The 20867-nt window shown below is 35.7% G+C and overlaps 1 protein-coding gene across 1 annotated transcript in view; it reads left to right on the forward strand.

Moving 5' to 3' along the window:
- Window positions 1-18262, forward strand: part of SRY (sex determining region Y) — a 40672-nt gene extending 22410 nt beyond the window's left edge. Inside the window, exon 5 of the mRNA XM_036235744.1 lies at window positions 16960-18262. Within this exon, the coding sequence (XP_036091637.1) occupies window positions 16960-17716 (757 nt within the window). The 3' untranslated portion in view covers window positions 17717-18262. The remainder of the gene's footprint in view (window positions 1-16959) is intronic.
- Window positions 18263-20867: the final 2605 nt, after the last annotated feature.

The raw sequence follows: 20867 nt of genomic DNA on the forward strand, positions 1-20867 counted from the left end.
AGAAGAAAAATTTAGAGACCAATTACTACAAATAAAATTCAACCAATAATCAAAATCTTTATATTCTGGGAAGATATGTACATCCCTATGTTATAGCAGTATTAGTCATAGTGACCAAGACATGGAAACATCCCAAATGCCATCTGATAGATGATTAAATAAAAGACAATGTAGTACATATATGCAATGTATTTTACATAGCCATTTGTGACAATGTGAATGGATCCAAAATTATCATGCTGGACCAAATAAGTCATTTAGGAAAAGCAGAAAACCATATTTCACTTACATGTGGGATATAAAAGTGAAAGAAACAAACGAACAAGGCAAACAGAGACTTATGAACACCTACATAAATTTAGTGGTCCCCAGAGGGAAGCAGAGAAAGAGGAGGTAGATAGGGTTAAAAGAGGTCAAATACAGGGTGACAGAAGGAGCTTTGACTTTGGGGATGACCGTGTAGTGATGTATTATTGAATTGTACACTTGAAACCTTATAATTAATTAATCAATGTCACACCAGTAAAGTTATTCAAAAATAAAATGAAAAGGCAAAACAAAAAAAAAGGTAAATTATGTGAACAGACATTTGAATCTTGCTAAAGGCAGAACCAGGCCTTATCTTTATTAAATTTTTTCTAACGATTGTTAATTTTTTATTTTGTTTACTTAATATCTTTATAACTTTATTCATCTTCTCACATGGGCTTTTTTGTTCCTCCTTTTTTATTTTATTTTATTTTTTTAGTTTCTTTCAGTGTAAATGTAATCAGTTATGTGGGTTTATTCCTGCTTTTCGAGATAGATAAGTGTCTGTTTTCACTTTCATTTGTCTCAAGTTAGTTGTTGATTTCCTATTGAATTTTCACTTTGATTCACTTGTTTAGACGGATGTAGCTTAACCTCCACCTCCACATATTTGCTTTTTTTTTTCATTTATTTTCCTGCAATTTATTTCTAGTTTCATGACACTGTGGTCAGAACATATGCTTGATATAATTACAATCATCTTGAATCGACTGAGGCTTGTATTGTGGCTTAGTGTATTATCTATCCTAGAAAATGGTCTATGTGCATTTGAGAAAAATGTGTCTTCTGTAGAATTCTGTAGATATCAAGTCATGTTGATGAACAGTGCTGTTTAATAGTGTTATTTCCTTAATAATTTTATGTATGGATGATCATTCAATGATGTAAGTGGAGCACTCAATTCTCGAACTATTGTTTCCACATCTTTACTGGGTACCCAAACCTCCTTTGGAGTGTATTATAACCTTCTGTGTTCTCATCTTTAAATTCTACAGGGCTGCAGCCTTCCCTGGCACAGCCAATCTTCTAACACAAACTTCCAATAAATCTTGCTTTAAAAAAAAAAAAAATGGCTCCTACTGTTATAATAGCACTGTTAAATTCTGCCTTTATGTTCATTAATTTGGGATGTTTATTAATTTTGGTACTCCTGTTTGAGTACATATATATTTATGGTTTTTCATATCTTCTGAAATTAAGTCCTTTAAAATTATGAAATGTCCTTCTTTGTCTCTTTTCACATATTTGTTTTGTGGTGACTTTTTCCAATATAAGAATTCCTACCTCAGATTTTTAAAATTTCTATTTACCTGGAATATCTTTCTCCATCTCTTTGTGTGTGTCTTTTGATCTGCTTTGAGGTTGTTGTTGTTGTTGTTGTTTTTGGCAACACATTGAAAGATTGCTTTTCAAATAAATTCATTTTGCCACCCTCTATCTTTTGATTGGAACATTGATCTAATTTACCTTTAGAATAATTATTGATAATAAGTATGTGCTTTTTGCCATTTAGTTAATTGTTTCATATTGTTTTTGTTGTTATTCGGCGTCCTTTCTCTGCTTCCTTTTGACTTGTGGATTTTCTTTAATATTTGGATCGAGTCTTTGTGTATTTTTTGCATGGTTTTGGTTCACGAGGTTCATGAGGTTCACACATTTCTATCTATCACAGTCTATGTTAGGATGATAGGCATTTAAGTTCAATCACACTAAGTTTTAAAAGCTATATCTTCTTATACCCTTCCCCTCTTTATGTTTTGATAACATGTTTTAACTTTCTGTTCTATGGCTCTTATAATTGATTCTGGTAGTTAGTTAAGTATACTACTTACTAGTCAGTTAACTGTGATTATTGTATATCTGCATTTACTGGCAGGATATTTTTTCTTTTCTCAATTTTTAAAAAAAATTTCTCCTAATGGCTTTCTCTTTTCTGCACAAAGAAGACTGTAGGTGACAGTTCAGTAAGTTCACATATAAACAAATGGAACATCCTAGCATTTGATAATGCCTGGCTATTCTCTTTTGGATAATCACAAAAAGAGCCACCTGGAAATTAATCCACATACAGAACTATCTAGCATGAAGTTTTTTGTTAGCTGTCCCATCACTATTAACAGACTCTTTCTCTTTCTCTCAGCCTCTGGCTGATATAAGTTAATTTAGAGGTTCTCAGATTTTTTTGCACATTGCTCCTTTTTCATCAAGATCTTACAGTTAAAGTACTGTTGATAAAAATCTGCATAATTTTAATGATGCTCAAATAGCCTTCTCATGCTTAGATGTCTTCTTACTAGCTGTGTCCAACATTGCTAGTGAAGCCCTATGTCTAGCAGATTGAGTCACATTGAAGAGGCATGTCCAAGGCTTGTGTAGCATGATAATATGTCTCAGGCCAATTTGGGGGCAACAAGAGTTTTGGGATGATCATCAATCAACCATTGATGCTTTTTAATATTTTTGAAGAATCACTTTTTTTTTTGGAAAGGTCTAGGTAGCTACTTCAGTCTGAAGCTTTGCTCATGAACTTTCATAATTATAATACGCCATATATGACAAGTAAAGGTTATAACATCAAAAACACTAGTAGAATTACTAAACCAACTTGTATTAACATCCCTGTTGCCATCCAACTGAAATGGTCAGTAAAGAGAATAAATCCATAGTCAAGTGGTTTCCTTTCTAATGCTTTCTAAATGAATGTTTATTTCATGAGACACAAATGTTTATACATAAAAAATCAGATGTATTAAGTACTGTGCACATACTGCTTGTTCTGCTAACATATAGTCTGCAGTAATCTCTTAAGATCTTGGTTTAAGTGTCAACAGCCATTTCTTGTATTGCAATGGAGGTGACAACATCACTAGAGATTCCTAATTGCCTGTTCATAAGTGGGACAAACACATTAGGTAATTATTGGAGGTTTGAGTCTTACTGAAAGTAAAATAGACTGAAATTAGAACAGTGCGTACTAGTGAGTCACTATGACTATGGTTGGTATAAGGCTTAGGGTGGGGCATTCAACATCTTATAAGAAGGTCAGCAGTTAAGCAGTTACAATCACCTGTGAAATTCCGATAAAGAAATTTGCTGTCCATGCCTGACAAAGACTAACCATCACAATCAGTGATACATATAAATCACTTTCATAATAACAATGGTGACTTAAAATAAGCAATCAAAACACAAGGGAGCTGACAGGCTTGGAACAATGGTAAATCTAAAATCATCAGAATTCCTAAGAATGAGATTCCTATGACAAGTATAAAATAAACATAAGAATTATGCTTAATAAAGGTCAATGTTTAAAGTTGATACTTGCATGGTCCAGACTCTAGGGTGGAAGCAGATTTTTAAAAGGTATCAGTACCTTCCCCTCATGGTCAGACACACTTGATGTCACAGGTTGATGGGCTGCGATTAGCCTTTTTTAAGTAGGAAACATACATCCAAGACTTAATCTCTTGAGCTTGGGTGCAAAGATATTCATAAAAAGAAACTAAAAATAACATATCTAGAGAAGTTTGTCTTGGATTCACATTTCCCACTGAAAAGAAGGTTAATCACCTGAATGGACTGAGCAGATATGTCTCAATAGGGTGACATGAAATGCTGAGAGGAGAGTTATCTTGTGCAAAGTTAGCATGCTGAGTGATAGTTGCTGCATTTAATAATGGGTGAGTAAAATTTCCACTGCATAGTTTACATAATTGGTTAATAATTTTCTCTCAATATCTCAGTACCCTTTATTAAAAGAACAGTAGCAAGACTTTCTGGCAGGCAAGAAGGTATTTCCTGTGCTTTGCACTCTAATTATTGATTGTAACATTCAAAAACTGCCTTTATGTATGTACCACCCCCACCCCATTATGTTTTTGTAGTGTTAGACAAAAGACCAAGTCATAATTTGAATAACGTAAAGATGGTGGATTGTACAAAGTTTTCAAAAAATCATTTTTTTTTATTGCAATTGGTTTTTATCCAATTCTCATTTGATGGACAATTGGTTACTCCTATAACTTGGCTATTATAAGTAAAGTGTTTACATTCCTCCAAATAAATACTCAGAGATAAAATTTGTAGGTCACTATGTAGTTCTACTTTAGAAACATATTTTTAACTAGATTCAGTATTCAATATTATACTATTTTAGTTATACATATAGAGCATAGTGGTTAAATATTTATATAATTTATGAAGTAATACTCCAATGACTTTAGCACCCACTTGGCACAATACATAATTAAGCTGTACTTTACATTTTGATGATGATATTATAACTGGCAATTTGCCCTTAATCTTTATCTTTTCCACTCAACCCATCAATTCTCCTTCCATCTGACAGCCAACACTTTGTTTTCTGTATCTGTGTCTTTCATTTTATTTGTTCAGAATTTGAAGGCGTTTTTCTTTAAAATTTAAAGTAACAAAATTGCTGCCCTACCAACAGTGCACAAGGGCCTCTTTTCTCCATATATCTCCAACACCTGTTTGTTGTTAATTCATTGATCTTGGCCATTTTGACAGTTGTGAGGTGATCTCTCAATGTAATTTTAATTTGCATATCTGTTTTAATTAATGATGTTGAGCATCTTTTAATATATCTATTGGCCAGCTGTACATCCTCTTCAGAGAAATGCCCAATCAGATCTTCTGCTCCTTTTTTAAATCAAATTGAGTTTTTTAGTGTTAAATTGTATGATTTTTAAATATATTTCAAATATTAACCCCTGACTGATTATATAATTTATGAATATTTTCTCCAACTCCATAAGCGGTCTTTTTGTCATTGATTTTTTTTTTTTTTTGCTGTGCAAAACTTTTTATTTAATGTAGCACCATATGTTTATTTATTTTTTCAGTTTCTAGTCCATGAATATGTATCATAAAAACATATTGAGAAAAACATCAAAGAGTGTACTACCTATGTTTTCTTCTAGGAGTTTTATAAATTTGGGTCCTACATTTGTCTTTAATCTGTTTTGGATTTAATTTTGTATATAGTGTCAGAAAATGGTCTGTTTTGCATGTACCTGTCCAGTTCTTCCAACACCACCGAATAAAGAAACTAATGACCACATAGGTGTTGGTTTATTTCTATTTTGTTCCATTAATCTAGGTGTGGGTCCCAGTCCTAGCTGTGATCCAGGTTTGCCACTAGTGATAAGACTCCAGATTTAGAACGTTACTTTTAATACCATGGATGAGAACTGAAACTGAAGTATTTATAAGTTAGAGACAGAAAGTTCATTCTTTGGTGGAGAGTAGGTAGATTCTTACTTGTCTCCTCCCATGATCACATGAAATTTACAACCAAATTGTAAACAACCATTGTGGAGAACCACCTACCTGAAGACTAGTTAAACAGAATTCCTATAACTAGGCATATAAAGATGAAGCCATGTTGAAACTGGTAGAAGGGCCAGCACCACTGCATCATGATGTAATGATTAAGAATGAGGAGAAGGGGCCTCCAGTACGTAGAAAGAGGCTTCCAAAAGGTAGATGCTGAGCTTATTCCTTCTCATGGACACATCAAAAGTACAACTAAACTATGAAACAACCATCATTGGGAATCACCTGAGGTCTGGGTGAACATAAGTCTTACTCCTGGGAATATACATAAGAGGCCACCTTGAGACTCATTGGAGGAACAGAAATGTGAAATGGTGTCATCCCACATGGTTGAGAATCAGGAGGAATATCTCAGTTGCGAACGTTCACCTGGAGAAGTGACAAGTCCTGGTCCCACAGTGGGCTCTCCTGTCCAGGGTTCCAGTGCTGGAAAGAGAAATCCCCACAAACTCTGGCTGTGAAAATCAGCAGATACTGTGGCTGAATGAGACAGAATGCAGCTGGAGTTGCAGACATTCTTCTTAAAGAAACCGCACATGGGCTTACTTGCTGACTAACTCACTCACTTGAGCTCTAGCACTGAGGCAGCAGCACAAAAAGCACTAGAAATATAACCAGAATTATGAGTTATCAGGATACAGAGAAAGGGTTGAAGGAGTAGCTTTTTCCCAGACAGAAGAATTAACAGAGGACACTGTTCCTTGTTGAGTCCTTGGTCTCTAGACATGTGAACAAAGGTGGCTGCCATATCTTAGACTCTATAAACCTGTTGAATACAGGTCACCTGAACCAGATGATAGTCTGAGTTCCCACCTCCCCGAACTTGTGGTCCCACTCAAGCCTCTTCCAGTGGCTTTTCCATAAAAATGGTCTGTCTCGGCTCATCCTGTGTACTTTCCTAAAATCTCTCAAAGATTCACAAAGCCCTAACAAGTAACATCTGACTCATACTACTTGCTGAGCAGCCCAAAACCCAGTACTAGCAGCTGTCTTAAGTTCCCAACTTAGTTTCTTAAGGAACCTCAAAGCCTAGCAAAGTGGCAGCCATATGTGGATTGCTAGGTAGTGCTGGCCAGTGTTGAGGCTACAGCTGATTTGGCCTATGTTGTGATTCTTCTCAGGAAGCTCTGGGACAAGCATGACCATCTGGAGCATTGGAAGGGCTGTGTCCAAAAAGAACACAACCAAGAGGCAATCTAGGCAGGCACCAGAGAGCCCTACTAAAGTGAATTCTACTCTGTATGGTCAGCCTCCCGAAAGCCAGTTTTTACAAACAATCGGCCCTATAGTCAATCACTCCCATTTATGAGCACAGAGCCTTCAATCTCAACTACAACAGGCCGCACACAACCCACATGATGGGCGCTACCAGGGTACCCAGCTCTTATGACCAGAAGGATTGTGCCACTGTCCCTCATAAGACTACTACTAAATAGGCTAATCTACTAAATCTGGGAAATATAAGAACCCTATCTGATATATAGAAACAAACACATGGAGGCAGCAAAAATTGTGAGTCAAAGACACATGTCACACACAAAAAAAAGGAATGGAACAAACTCCAGAAAAAAATCATTAAATGAAATGGAGACAAGCAAACTACCAAGTACAGAGTTCAAAACACTAGTTATAAGAATGCTCAATGAACTAAGAGACTAAGGAAAAGTAGAGATAATCACAGTAAGAAACTTAATAAGAAATAAAACAAATAAAATGGAAATAGAAATTATAAAAAGGAACCAGTCAAAAATGAAGAACACATAACTGAGATAAAGAGTATATTACAGGAAATCAATAAAAGAATGGGGAAGCTGAAGACACCTAATCAGAATGGCAAGAAAAAAGAATCCAAGAATATGATACTAATTTAAGAAGTCTACAGGTCAAAATTAAATGTAACATTATCTGTGCAATACGGGTATCTGAGGAAAGAAAACTAGGTTTAAAACCTCTTTGAAGAAATAATGAAAAACTTTACTAACCTGGTGAAGGAAATAGACATAGAACTCCAGGAAGCTCAGAGAGTCACAAAAAAGATGAACCCAGAGAGGCCACACTAAGACACATAATAATTAAAATGCCAAAGATTAAATACAAAGAGAAAATATTGGAAGCAGCAAGAGAGAACAGTTAGTTACCTACAAGGGAGCACCCGTAAAACTGACAGCTGATTTCTCAGAACAAACTTTACAGAATAGAAGGGCTTGGCCAAAAATATTCAAAGTGTGGAAAACTCAGAATCTACAACAAAGGCTACTTTATCTAGCAAAGCTAGAATTTAGAATCAGACAAATAAAGAGCTTTCTAGAGAAAAATAAGATAAATTCATGAGCACCAAACCAATATTACAGGAAATGTTGAAGAGACTTTTTAAAGATAAAACATATCAAAAACATAAATAAAGAATGGTAATAACTACATTTTGATTAACAAGCAGCTCAAATGGAAAAGATTTAAGTGCTCCAACTAAAAAATAGTTTGGCTGAACAGATAAGAAAAGAAGACCCCTACATCTGCTGCCTACGAGAGACTCACTTCAGACTAAAAGACACACAGAGACTAAAAGGAACGGGATGGAGAAAGATTTTGCCTTGATGGACCTAGAGGGTATTAAGCTGAATGAAGTGGGTCAGATAGAGAAAGACAAATATTGCATGATTTCATGTCCATGTGAAATCTAAAGAACAAAATAAACAACAACAACAAAAGTAGAAATAAACTCATAGATATAGAGAATATTTTGAGGGCTACTAGATGGGAGTGGGGTTGGGGGACATGGCAAAAAAAAAAAAGGCAAAGAGATTAAGAGGTACAAATGGATAGTTGCAGAATAGACATGGAGATGCAGAGTGTAGCATGGGGAAGATGCTTAATAATGTTGTAGTAAATATGTAATAAATAAGTAGAGTGACTGCTTTGTAAGTTATGTGGATCTCTGATCACTGGGCTATACAACTGAAACTGTTAAATATTATTGTGTGCCAATTATAATTTTAAAAACTCATTCAAAGGTACACTGTAAATACAAGCAACTAATTGTATATTGTATTTCAATAAAGATGGTGGGGCGGGAGACACCTATCTCACTGGGGCAAATCCCATTCCATGAAGTCAACCACACATGGCAGCTCATATGCTGTGTAGTCATGGCCAGTCCTCAAAACTAAGCAGCCTGAGGGTCAACCCCACCCACTGATGTATCAAGAACAGCCAAGATTCAACAACAACGGGAGGGCACACACAACCAAGTAAAGACATTCCTGAAGCATCTGACTCAGGTGATCAAAGAGACTGTGCCACAGGGCCCCACAGGACACCTACTACATAAGGTCACTCTACTAAGACCAGCCCTAACTAACACATATAAACAAAGAGAGGGAGGAGGCCAAAATGGAGAGACAAAAGCACAAATCCCAAGTGAAAGAACAGAACAAAGCTCCAGAAAAAGAACTAAATAAAATAGAGACAAGCAATATATCAGATGCAGAATTCAAAACAATAACTCAATAGAGTTTCAACAAAGAAATTGAAAGCATAAACATAAAGTTATAAAACACAGAAAAATAGAATGAAGTCTACAATAACTGAAATGAAGACTATATTAGATCGACTCAATAGTAGATTAGATATAGCAGAGGATCAAATCAGCAATTTGGAAGATAAGTAGTAGAAAATAATCAGAATAGCAGCAAGAAAAAACAATTTTTTAAAATTAAAATACTTTAAGAGGCCTCTGGGACAACATTAAGCATATCAACATTTGCATCATAGGTATACTAAAAGAACAAGAGAGAGAGTGAGGGCTTGAAAACATATCTGAAGAAATAATTACTGAAAACTTCCCTACTGGTTAAGGAAATAGGTGACAAGTCTAGAAAATGCAGAGAGTCCCAAAGAAGATAAACCCGTACAGGCTCACACCAAAACGCATCCTAATTAAAATGTAAAGGTTAAAGACAAATATTCTTAAAATCAGCAAAAGAAATTAGTTACCTACTGTAATGGCTGAAAAGTGACCGCTGGAAATTTATTACTTGCAGGAAAATTACTCCTTGGCTATGCCCATGGAAACATAGGCTGTCACCCATAGGAACATAACATTTTAACAATGAGCTTTCTGCTTCTGTATCCCTGCTTGCAAAACTGATCTGTGGATCAGCAGGTAGTGAATAGAAGAAAAATAGACCTTTGTGTTTAGACAGGCTTAAAAACCCTGTACCTCTACATTCTGGGGCTGCTTAATTTGGGATCTGCATACCCCTGGCAGACCCAGCTGGCTGAATAAAAAGTGTGTTTCCTATAACTCACTGAATTCTGGTGGTCCATGTGTCTTTTGGGGGCTGGTGGCTACAACACTACAAGGGTGCTCCCATAAGACCATGGCTGATTTCTATGCAGAAACTCTGTAAGACAGAAGGGATTAGAAGAAAACAGTAAAACTGATGAAAAGCAAGGACCTATAATCAAGACTACTCTACCCACTAAGGCTTTCATTCAGAATCAAAGGACAGATAACAAGCTTCCCAAACAAGAAAAAGCTCAAAAAAGTTTATCACTAACAAACAAAATGTTAAATGGATTTAAGAGAAAAAAGAACAGAAATATAAATAATTATATAGGAATTCCTATCTAATTATCAACATTACTTTAAGGATAAATGGATTAAATGTTTCAATCAAAAGCATTGGGGTGACTGAATGGATAAGAAAACAAGACTCAGTGTCATCAGAAACGTGGTGACGTGAGAGATGTCTCCAGATCTCTCTTCTTAGAACAACAATGAGCTGAACATTTATATTCAACAAAAAACACCCAACCTGCACACAAGCACTTCTGAGCATGAGATCTGTGCATAAGAGTTACCACAGGTCAGAACTCAGGGAACAGGCCTGTACTGTGGGAGAAACAAAGAAGGTACCTCTCATAGCCAGAGCTCCCTGCAGGAGGAGAGGGAGGGGTGAAGGTGTGGTGCATTCCCCAAATAGCCCTTCCTGAGAGATCTGTGATCTCCATGCATAAGAGGGTTGAAATCATTCCAACCATATTCTCTGGTCATAATGCTTTGCAGCTAGAGATCAACTGTAAAAAGAGAGTCGGAAAAACCACAAATCATGTAAATTAAACAACATGTTACTAAAAAATGACTGGGTCTGAGAAGAAATAAGAGGAGAGATCGAGATACACAGAATGAATAATTATAGTACAACATATCGAAACTTTTGGGACACAGCAAAAGTGGTCATAAGAGGAAAGTTCATAGCATTACAGGCCTATCTCCAAAAACAAGAATGAGCCCAAATAAACAACCTAACACTTCATCTTTAAAAAGTAGAAAAGGAAGAAAAAATGAAATCTAAAATCAGCAGAAGGAAAGAAATTGTAAAAATTAGAACCGAATTAAATGAAATTGAAAACAAAACAAAAAACAATAGAAATAATAAATGCAAAAAAAAAAAAGAGCTGGTTCTTAGAGAAGGTTAATAAAATTGACAAACTCCTGTCTAGAGTCACTAAAGAAGAAATAAGACATAAACAATACAAGAGATTAAAGAGGAGAAATTATAACAGACACCACAGAATTACAAAGGATCATTCATGAATACTATGAAAACGTATATAACACCAAATTTAATACCTTAGAAGAAATGGACCGGTACATACAATGGACCAAAACATACGACGTTTCCTAGACTGAATCAAGAAGAACTGGAAAATCTAAATAGACCGATCAGCAGAATGGAAATTGAAACAGTAATCAAAAACTCACCAAAAAGTAAAAGTCCAGGGCCAGATGGCTTCACCAGTGAATTCTACTAAACATTCAAAGAAAATTTAGTATCTACTCTCCTCAAACTCTTCCAAAAAATTAAAGAGAAGGCAATACTTCTTAACTCATTTTATGAGGCCAATATTATCTTGATAGTAAAATCTGATGAATATAACACAAAAGCAGACTTCAGAACAATATCTCTCATGAATGCAGGTGCAAAAATAATAACATACTAGTGAACCGAATATGGTAACATAATAAAAAGATTTTACACCACAATCGAGTGGTGTAAAAGGCACAGGGATGGTTCAACATACGCAAATCGATTAATGTGATACAACACATAAATAAATTAAAAAATAAGATTTATACGATTATATAGATGCGAAACAGCCTTTGACAAGTCAGCATCCATTTATGATCAAAACACTTAACAAAATTGATATAGAAGGAAAGCACCTTAACATAAAAAAGGCCATATATGAAAAACCTTCAGCCAACTTCAACATTATATTTAATGGTGAAAAACTAAAAACTTTCCCTCTAAGATCAGGAACAAGGCAAGGCTGTCCACTATCGCCACTGTTATTCAATATAACATTGGACTTCCTAGCAAGTGCAATCAGACAAGAGAAAAATATGAAAAGCATCCAAATAGGAAATAAAGAAGTCAAACTGTGACTATTTGTGGATGACATGATTCTCTATATAAAAAACCTTAACGACTCCACAAAAACACTGCAGGAAACAATAAGCAAATATAGTAAAGTCTCTGGATACAAAATGAACGTTCAAAAATCCAACGCATTTCTATGCTCTAATAAGAAGCATCAGAAAAAGAAGTGGAAAAAGTAATTTGTTTTGAAATTGCAACAAAAAGACTCAATAACAACAAAACAACAAGTGATCTAATCAAAAAATGGCCAGAGGACCTGAACAGATATTTCTCCTTAGAGGACGTACTAATGGCCAACAAATAAATCAAAAGATGTCAACATTGCTACCTATTAGGGAATTGCAAATCAAAAGCACAATGAGATATCATCTCATACCTGTTAAAATGGCTACAATCAACAAGACAAGTAATAAATGTTGGAGAGGATATGGAGAAATAGGAAATCTCATGCACTGCTGGTAGAACTGCAAATTGGTAGAGCAACAATGGAAAACAGTACGAAGATTCCTCAGAAAACTAAGAATTGCTCTACCATATGATCGAGCAATTTCTTTATTGGGTATTTACCATAAAGACTTGAAAACTCATATTTGAAATGATATTGGCATATCGATGTTCCTAGCAGCATTAGTCACAGTGGCCAGGAAATGGAAGCAACCAAAGTGTCTTATGATAGATGATTGGCTAAAAAGGCTGTGGTACATGTATGCAATGGAATATGACTCAGCCATAAGAAGAGATGAAATAGTGGCATTTGCAACACCACGGATGAACCACAAGATAATCATGCTAAGCAAAATAAGTGTGACAGTAAAGTTGAAAAACGCATGATATTACTTAAATGTGGGATATAAGCTTAAAAGCAACAAATAAATAGGACAAACAGAAAGTCATAGGCATGGACAATAGGCTAGTTGTTACCAGAGGATAGGGGGAAGGGGAGAGGGAGGAAGTTGTTTTGTTGTTAACAGGGGCCAAATATGTGGTGACAGAAAGAAATTTTACTATGGGATGTGAACACACAATGTAAATATATATGCCTACAATTAAAGTGCACAGCTGAAATTTATTGGAGTTCGTTAACCAATGTCACCATAAAAAAAAATTAAAAACAAAAGTAACACTGATATAAAATAGTAAATAAATACAAATAAAATTTAAAAATAAACCAAACAACTGTCTATGGTGTGCTAACTTTTCCTTGGCCACAGAGGAGACTATCCTCCTGACGATGCAATATTACTCAGCCATAAAAAGATAAATTCTTACCATCTGTAATAACATGGATGGACATGGAGGATATTATGCCGAGTGAAATAAATCAGACAGAGAAAGACAATGTCATATGATATATGCACATGTGGAATTTAAAGAACAAAACAAACAAATTCACAGATACAGAGAAAATTTTGATAGTTGCCAGATGGGAGGTGGTTTGTGAGGCTGGATGAAATGAAGGAAGGGATAAGAAGTACAAATTGGCAGTTATAAAATAGTCATGGGGATGTAAAGTATAGTATATGGAATATAGTCAATAATAGGGTAATAACCATGTGTGGTGCCAGGTGAATACTAGACTAATCAGGCAGATCACTTCATCAATTACATAAATGTCTAATCACTATGTTGTACACCTGAAACTAATAGAAAATAACATTGAATGTCTACTATAACAGAGGGGTGGTGGCGTAGGGGGTTACCAAATCACTTCCTACCACTTAAGAATGATTGTCTAGGGGCTAAAAAAGAGTAATACTCCTTCTACCACTTTCTCAGTCATTCTAGCTTGGAGTAACAATCAAATTAACAGAGACAGATTAACAGAAGAAAATTAAAATTTTATATATGAACAGGGGAAATTCACATAACTACAAAAATTCCAAAGATATTGAGACAACGTTGGGTATATATGACATTTTTGGACAAAGGGGAAAGAAGAGGAAGGAACAGGGTCTTAGATTTCATAAGTGACATAGGAGATTTACAGGTGGTTGAGGAAAAACAGAACATACATGGCAGAAGCATTCTTGCTGGACAAGGTAGATATCTAGCTAATAGACTTTGGAGGTTTCCTGGCTAATGCTAGAGTGAAAATTTTTAAGGAGATTAAGTCAAAGATAACTTCCTAAAGCAGGTTTCTCTGTCTAAATCTTTTGGCAGCAAGTGGGGAGAATCAAAGTTTCCTTGTGAGTCTTATTTCTTAACAAACAGTTCAAAATAAATACCCCCCAAAGCAGCTTCAATCTAGCAAATTTTGTTTCCTTTTAATGTAGGGGATTAAAATGTCAATCAAGCCACAGTGAGACACTGCAATGTACTTATCAATCATGCAGCCAGGCCAGGGGGACATATACAGAACAAAGAAGATTTCTGCTTGGATTGTTAACATCCCATTCCCCACACCTGTGAAGGGGAAGCAGGGACAACAGAATCTTTAAGTGGTGCCCCACGCAAAATAAAATCAATTCATTGCCTATGGCTAAAACTGTGGGGGACCTATGGATTAATGCCTGGGAACTGCTGCAGGCCCTTCAGACTATATATACTTCCCCTTTCCCTTTCTCACTGTGTGTCCATAGCAAAGGAAAAGGATAAAACAAAATTTTTGAACCATAATTCATAGGAACTAAAGAATTATTTATAAACTGGATTCCCGAAACACTCATCATCCCTCTCAGTGTCTTTGTCTTGGTCTCTCTTACTGTCTTGCTCTTGGTACTTTTTATTCCGTCTTTTTCTTTGTTCTAGTCTATAGTGTTCTTGTCCCTCTGAGTCCCTCTCTCAGGCTCTCTCACTCTGCCTTTGATGGAGACCATGCTCTGTTTGTGCAGTGTTACCCTTTCTCCAATAAACTTTCCTTTTGACTCTAACTTTTGCATGTATTTCAATTCTTTCTGTACTCTCTGCCAAAGGTCCACCCTTCTCTCAGTGCAGGCCTTGGGCTCTCTACCTCCTCCTCCTCCTCAAAAAAAAAAAAAAAAAAAAAAAAGGAAATTTTCTCTGTCTTACCTGCATCACCTTCTCTTCTGAGTCTCTTTGATGAAAAGATATTTAACAACTGTTGAGACACAATCATTAATGAATAAGAAAACTGTAGTCATATAACATGGAAGTGCCTTAACCTTTTAGTTACTAAATTTTGGGGATAGGAATGTTGTACCCAGAATTTCAAGGGATCATAGTTGTATGCTCTGATATAAAAGATAAATATTACAAGAACAGTTTAATATAGTACCAGGGCACAGATACTGAGAATCAGATCTGGTTCTGAGATCAAAATGAGTTGAAACATCAAAAAAATGCACTAAAAAAAAAATTAGGTAAATAACTGATATAATATTATACATATAAGGATACCATGCCTCCCTCATGCCCCTTCCCTTAGTGTCTGTATGAAAAATCATTATTTTAAATACACATGTCCATTTTTTTTTCCACCTACCACAACCGGTATTCCCAATAGGTCTCCCATCCAAGTACTAACAAGGCTCAACCCTGCTTAGCTTCCAAGATCAGATAAGATCTGGCACTAACAGGATGACATAGCCTTGGCCTTTTTAAAAAATGGATTTTTTTTTTTTCTTTTTGACACTTGGGGCTATTTTCACTCCTTTTTCTTATTTAAAGCATTGGAGAAATTTTTAAATAATTTTATATATACCAGGCACTATTATGAGAGCTAGAGGTCCAAAAATAAATTTATCTCTGTTTAAGTTGTCTTGACTGTCTTCCCATCAAGTTACTACCACCCTCTACATAATGATATAGATATCTGTGAAGTCCTATTTGTCTCTTATTTCTCATTATTGTATTTACATAAAATTCATTTTATTCTTTAATATAAATTATAAAATTCAGTAGGGTTAAGTACAGTCAGAATGTTGTTCAACAATCACATGTATCTAGTTCCAGAACAATTTATCACCTCAGAAGGAAAGTCTTCATCTCTTGGCAATTACTCCCATGCTCACTCTCCTTTATCCAGTCCTTGGCCACCACTAATCTCTGTGTCTCTGTATTTTCTTCTCCTGGATATTCTATATATTTGGATTCATTCAGTGTGTGGTCTCTCGTGTCTGCATTCTTTCACCCAGGATGATGTTTTTAAGGTTCATATATGTTATAGTATGTATTACTTTTTAATGTAGTTTTCAGTTTTAAGTTTTTAAGCAGTGTATTGTTTTCTCATATAGTAAATGATTTCCAGCTTTACAAAGTCTGTTTTTGTGCATAAGTGGAATGTAAACATTTGATTACGCCTTAGGATATGTTTTAAATTGAGTAAAGTCAGAATATATTCTCATTTCATTTGGATCTTGAATATTATATTAGGTGGCAAGGACATAAATTAAGGGAGTCATAGTCTTTTGACTGAAATTAATTTTTCAGTTCTTTCTAATATTAACGCATCACAACATGTATTGCATAAACCCTATGTGGTTGCGTGGATTATTTGTGAGTAATGCAGGCATCATTTTAACTGTATTTTCTTGGTGATTTCGGCATTATTCTTATATAGTTTTGTTGAAACTTTATTTTTATTTTTAATAAGCTGTGTGCTGTGCAATCCTTAGTTGTTAGTCACATTTTGCAAATAGTATGAGGGAAGTTTCCTACGATTTTATTACACGAAAATATTCCATGACAACTTCCAAATCCACCTTCAGGATTTACAGCCTTCCTTTTGGAAGATTAGAAGTAGAGTGAATAGGCAGCTTGTTGTAATGGATTAGGATGTTTTACTTCAGAATGGGTAGCTTGGTTGTGTTTGGCAGATGGCCAGGGGCGGGTTTAAAGGGAGGTGTTGGGGGCGGAGTAGTTGAGTATTTTATTACGAAACTTGCAGTAAATACAAGTCTCTGAATAGTAAGGAAAATTTCAGAATACTTACACCTTTGAGTTTGGGTACCTCCCGTTTTAAACGGTGTAATCAATTATATGCTCACAGGCTGGGCGTACAGCAACAAAATATGCTGGCCTTTGGGAAAACCTCTTCCCTACTTTGGACAGACAAACCTAGCTCAAACCGTGATACAGGAGACAAAGAAAGAGATAGCAGACAGGACCGAGTCAAACGACCCATGAACGCTTTCATGGTGTGGTCTCGTGCTCAAAGGCGCAAGGCGGCTATAGAAAATCCCCGAATGCAAAACTCGGAGATTAGCAAGCGGCTGGGATATCAGTGGAAATTGCTTACGGAAGCCGAAAAACAGCCATTCTTTGAGGAGGCACAGAGACTGAGCGCCTTGCACCGAGAGAAATATCCGGACTATAAATATCGACCTCGTCGGAAGGCCAAAATGCCACAGAAAAGTAACAAATTACTACCTGCAGACTCCTCTTCAATACTGTGCAGCCAAGAGCATGTGGACATGAGGCGGTATCCCATTACTTACAAGGAAAGCTATCCTGAGACCACCCACTCACGAATGCAAGACCAGTTAAGCCACTCACCACCCACCAACAGAGCCAGTTCCGTCCCCCAACAGGAGCTCCACCGCAGCTGGATAAGCCTGCGTGACAACCTGGTAACTGGCTACAGAGACGTTTCCTTTTACCATAATTTACAGCCCGGACCTTCTCGTGTTTGTTTTCGGCATTGATTTCGTAACTCTCGGTATCAAAGCTTCTATTCATGTCAATTTTACTATTATTTCATATGTAACAATTTAATAATAAGCCATGTAAACATAGTTAACATATAAAAAATTCGGCATTCTGAAGTGATTCAATTTGCTTGACTTTTTAAAAGAGTACTAACTTGGTAAGAAAATATCTTAACGCCATTGAAACTGCTAGAGTTTCAAGGTCATCTGTTTTTCATTAAATAGAACAATTTTACGTCCATTTTTGTTGATTAAATTAGCCACTAAATACCTGCACCTATATATTGATAGTCTAATAATCGCCAGCATACGTAACATAATACACATTCTTAAATACGGTAACTCCAAAATAAGGTGCTGAAAAACACGCATGAAATGAGGCTATAGAAGAAAGAAAATGTTGAACTTCCATGGAAAACTTTGTAGCTTCTAAAGCAGCTCATTCTAGACAGTCTTATCTCGGTATTTTAGCAGCTTGGCTCAGCTTCGCAAAGTGTTGGTTCTCAAATAATGAAACTCGAACCAACACTTGGCAAATTCTGTTTTCTTGGGTACTTTATGTTTCATAAAGAATGCGGGGTGAGGGGTGGGGCGGCGGGGGGGGGGGGAGGCGGGGGCAGTTTTATTGCCATTTGCATCTCAATTTCATTATTCCTCACCAATCTGCGTGCTTTGATCTAGCAAAATAAAACTCTTATTTAACTCGTGCTCATTTTCACAACTGTATGATACTCATAATTTTGCCTCTATTTCTTAAAAACAACAACAACAAAACCTTTAACAATGCTCTTGTTTCCTTTGCCGCCTAACTTTTAAATTTGGGATGGGGGGCGGGTAGGGAGCGAGGAATAGAGATAGCATGTTCAGAATATGGACAATTCAGATTGTCCAGGTGGAGGAATAAGGTGGGAAACCCAATTTTATTAATCTGATGGCATGTCAATGAAAATTTAAACCAAAATATTCTAAGGTTCGTATACAGACTAAATTAGAAAACAGTTTATAAAGAAAAGCATCAATTTCTATAATAAAAATAAACCAATGGTCAAAATATATAACATACATCAAAATCAACTTTCCGACACATTATTCCAAAGCTTTTAAAAAACTAGTTCTCAAATAATGAAACTCGAACACTAAAATAGTATGTATTTTGAGCTCAATGTCATACTTTTGAAGGCAGTCAGGGTAAACAAACAAAGTTAACTTTGCAGACTATTTGTTCCAGAAACTATATTGCTTAATCTGTGATTTACGCAGAATAAATGTGAAATATATATTGAAATAACCTTAACCAACTGCCTAAACTACAGTGTATTTAAAATGCTTTTATATATTACATATTTTCGCATAATTGTGTTTTATATTGAAAATCTCCCTTCAAACATGTCCAGAAATAACTTCTGCTCTGACCTTCATCACCGTAGATTTTCCTTTTCTTGAACTTCAAATAAATGAAAATACAAAATATGCTGCTTATAATTTCAGTGACATTGTTTTAGAAATTGTGTGTATTTTATTATATTTTTAGTGGTTGCATGAACGGATGCTTTCTGGTTTTAGTTAGTACAAACAGCTGTTCCTTGTAAATTTGTATGTCCATGGGAAAATATTTACATGCATTTCTGAGTAATATGTATCATTTATAATATATAAATGAAGTAATTTATATATTATACATTATAAATACTACATTGCATTATTAAAAATTTGGCAAGAATAAATAGCAAAGTTATTTTTGTTTTTAGCAAGTATTAATAGCAAGTATTTCCTAATGGATATTTCCTATATTTTAAAATGCCAACATTTAAAAAAAATTTAGAGGGACAAAGGAATGCAATGAGGGTTTGACTCCTGTGGGACTTAGTAGCTCTGATCTTAAACAATTTAGTTAACTTACCTGGCCCTCAATTTCTTCACCTTTAAGTAATAATAATAATAATAATAATAATAATAGTAATAATAATAGTAATAAACAGAAGTGACAAAATCTAACTCACCCATTTCCTCGCACCATGATAAGGAAACAGTCTTTCAGTAGTGCCCTACACAAAGTAAAATCTTTCATTACCTAAGGCCGAAACGATGGGGAGCCTATGAGTCAAAGGCTGGGGACTTCCAGCAGGCTTTTCAAGCCACACATAACTTACCTTTTCTACACTGCTTACTCCTATCCTTCCTCCTTGTATGCATGTATCAAAGGAAAATGGGTAAACAGAGTCTTTAAAGCTGTAATTTCCAGAAACTAAAGAATGATACATAAACTAGATTCCTTGACACTTGAAGTTCCCCTCTGTCCTCTCAATCCCTCTTACTGCCTTCACTCTGTATCTGTCTCTCACTGTCCCCTTCTCTCTCTATTGTCTCTGTCGCTCTGAGCCTCTCAAGCTTTCTCACTCTCTGCACCTGAGGGGAGACCATACTCTGTCTATAAAGTGTTACCCCTTCTCTAATAAACTTTCCTTTTGACTGCAACTTTGATGAACATTTGAATTCCTTCTTGTGCTCAGCCATGAGTCCTCTTGTCTCTCACTGCAGGGCTTTTTGTCTATGTTTCCTCTTATCTTTGCTTTTTCCCTTCTCTAATAAACTTTACTTTTACCTTTATTGTTTTTTTTTTTTTAACTATTCCTTGTAGTCAGCAAAGAACCCTTTTTTCTCTCAGTACAGGGCTTGACCTGCCCCTTCTCCTCTAACCTTGGGAAATTTGCCCTGTCCTGCATCAACTGGGAAATATTAAAGTATACAAGGATTTAATGAGTAAATGTCCATAGAGAACAAAGGTTAGCATTAATAAAGACTATTAGTTTAACAGGAAAATAATTGTTCTATCTAAAAAATATATGAGTGGAAGAGTATTGTCAGTATTGATTATTGATTTATTTAAGTAGATATTCAGTCATTAACCATTAAACCAGGTAATATGCTTCCCACTAATACGAAATGTCACTTTGGTAAGGTAAACGCGTGACACACTGAGAAAAGTTTTTAAAGCAAGCCTTTATTGGGAGAGGGCTCCTGAGTGAGACTCACTGGTCCAGAGAGGAGAGGGGCCAGAGAAGTCTCACGCTGGGGCAGGACGGCGTAGTTTTGATGGGGTTATGTGGGGGTAGGGTATAGAATGGGGGAATGTTAATTGAATGTTAGT

This window comes from Rousettus aegyptiacus, unplaced genomic scaffold, assembly GCF_014176215.1.
Source record: "Rousettus aegyptiacus isolate mRouAeg1 unplaced genomic scaffold, mRouAeg1.p scaffold_m13_p_19, whole genome shotgun sequence".
In the NCBI taxonomy this organism is placed as follows: domain Eukaryota; kingdom Metazoa; phylum Chordata; class Mammalia; order Chiroptera; family Pteropodidae; genus Rousettus; species Rousettus aegyptiacus.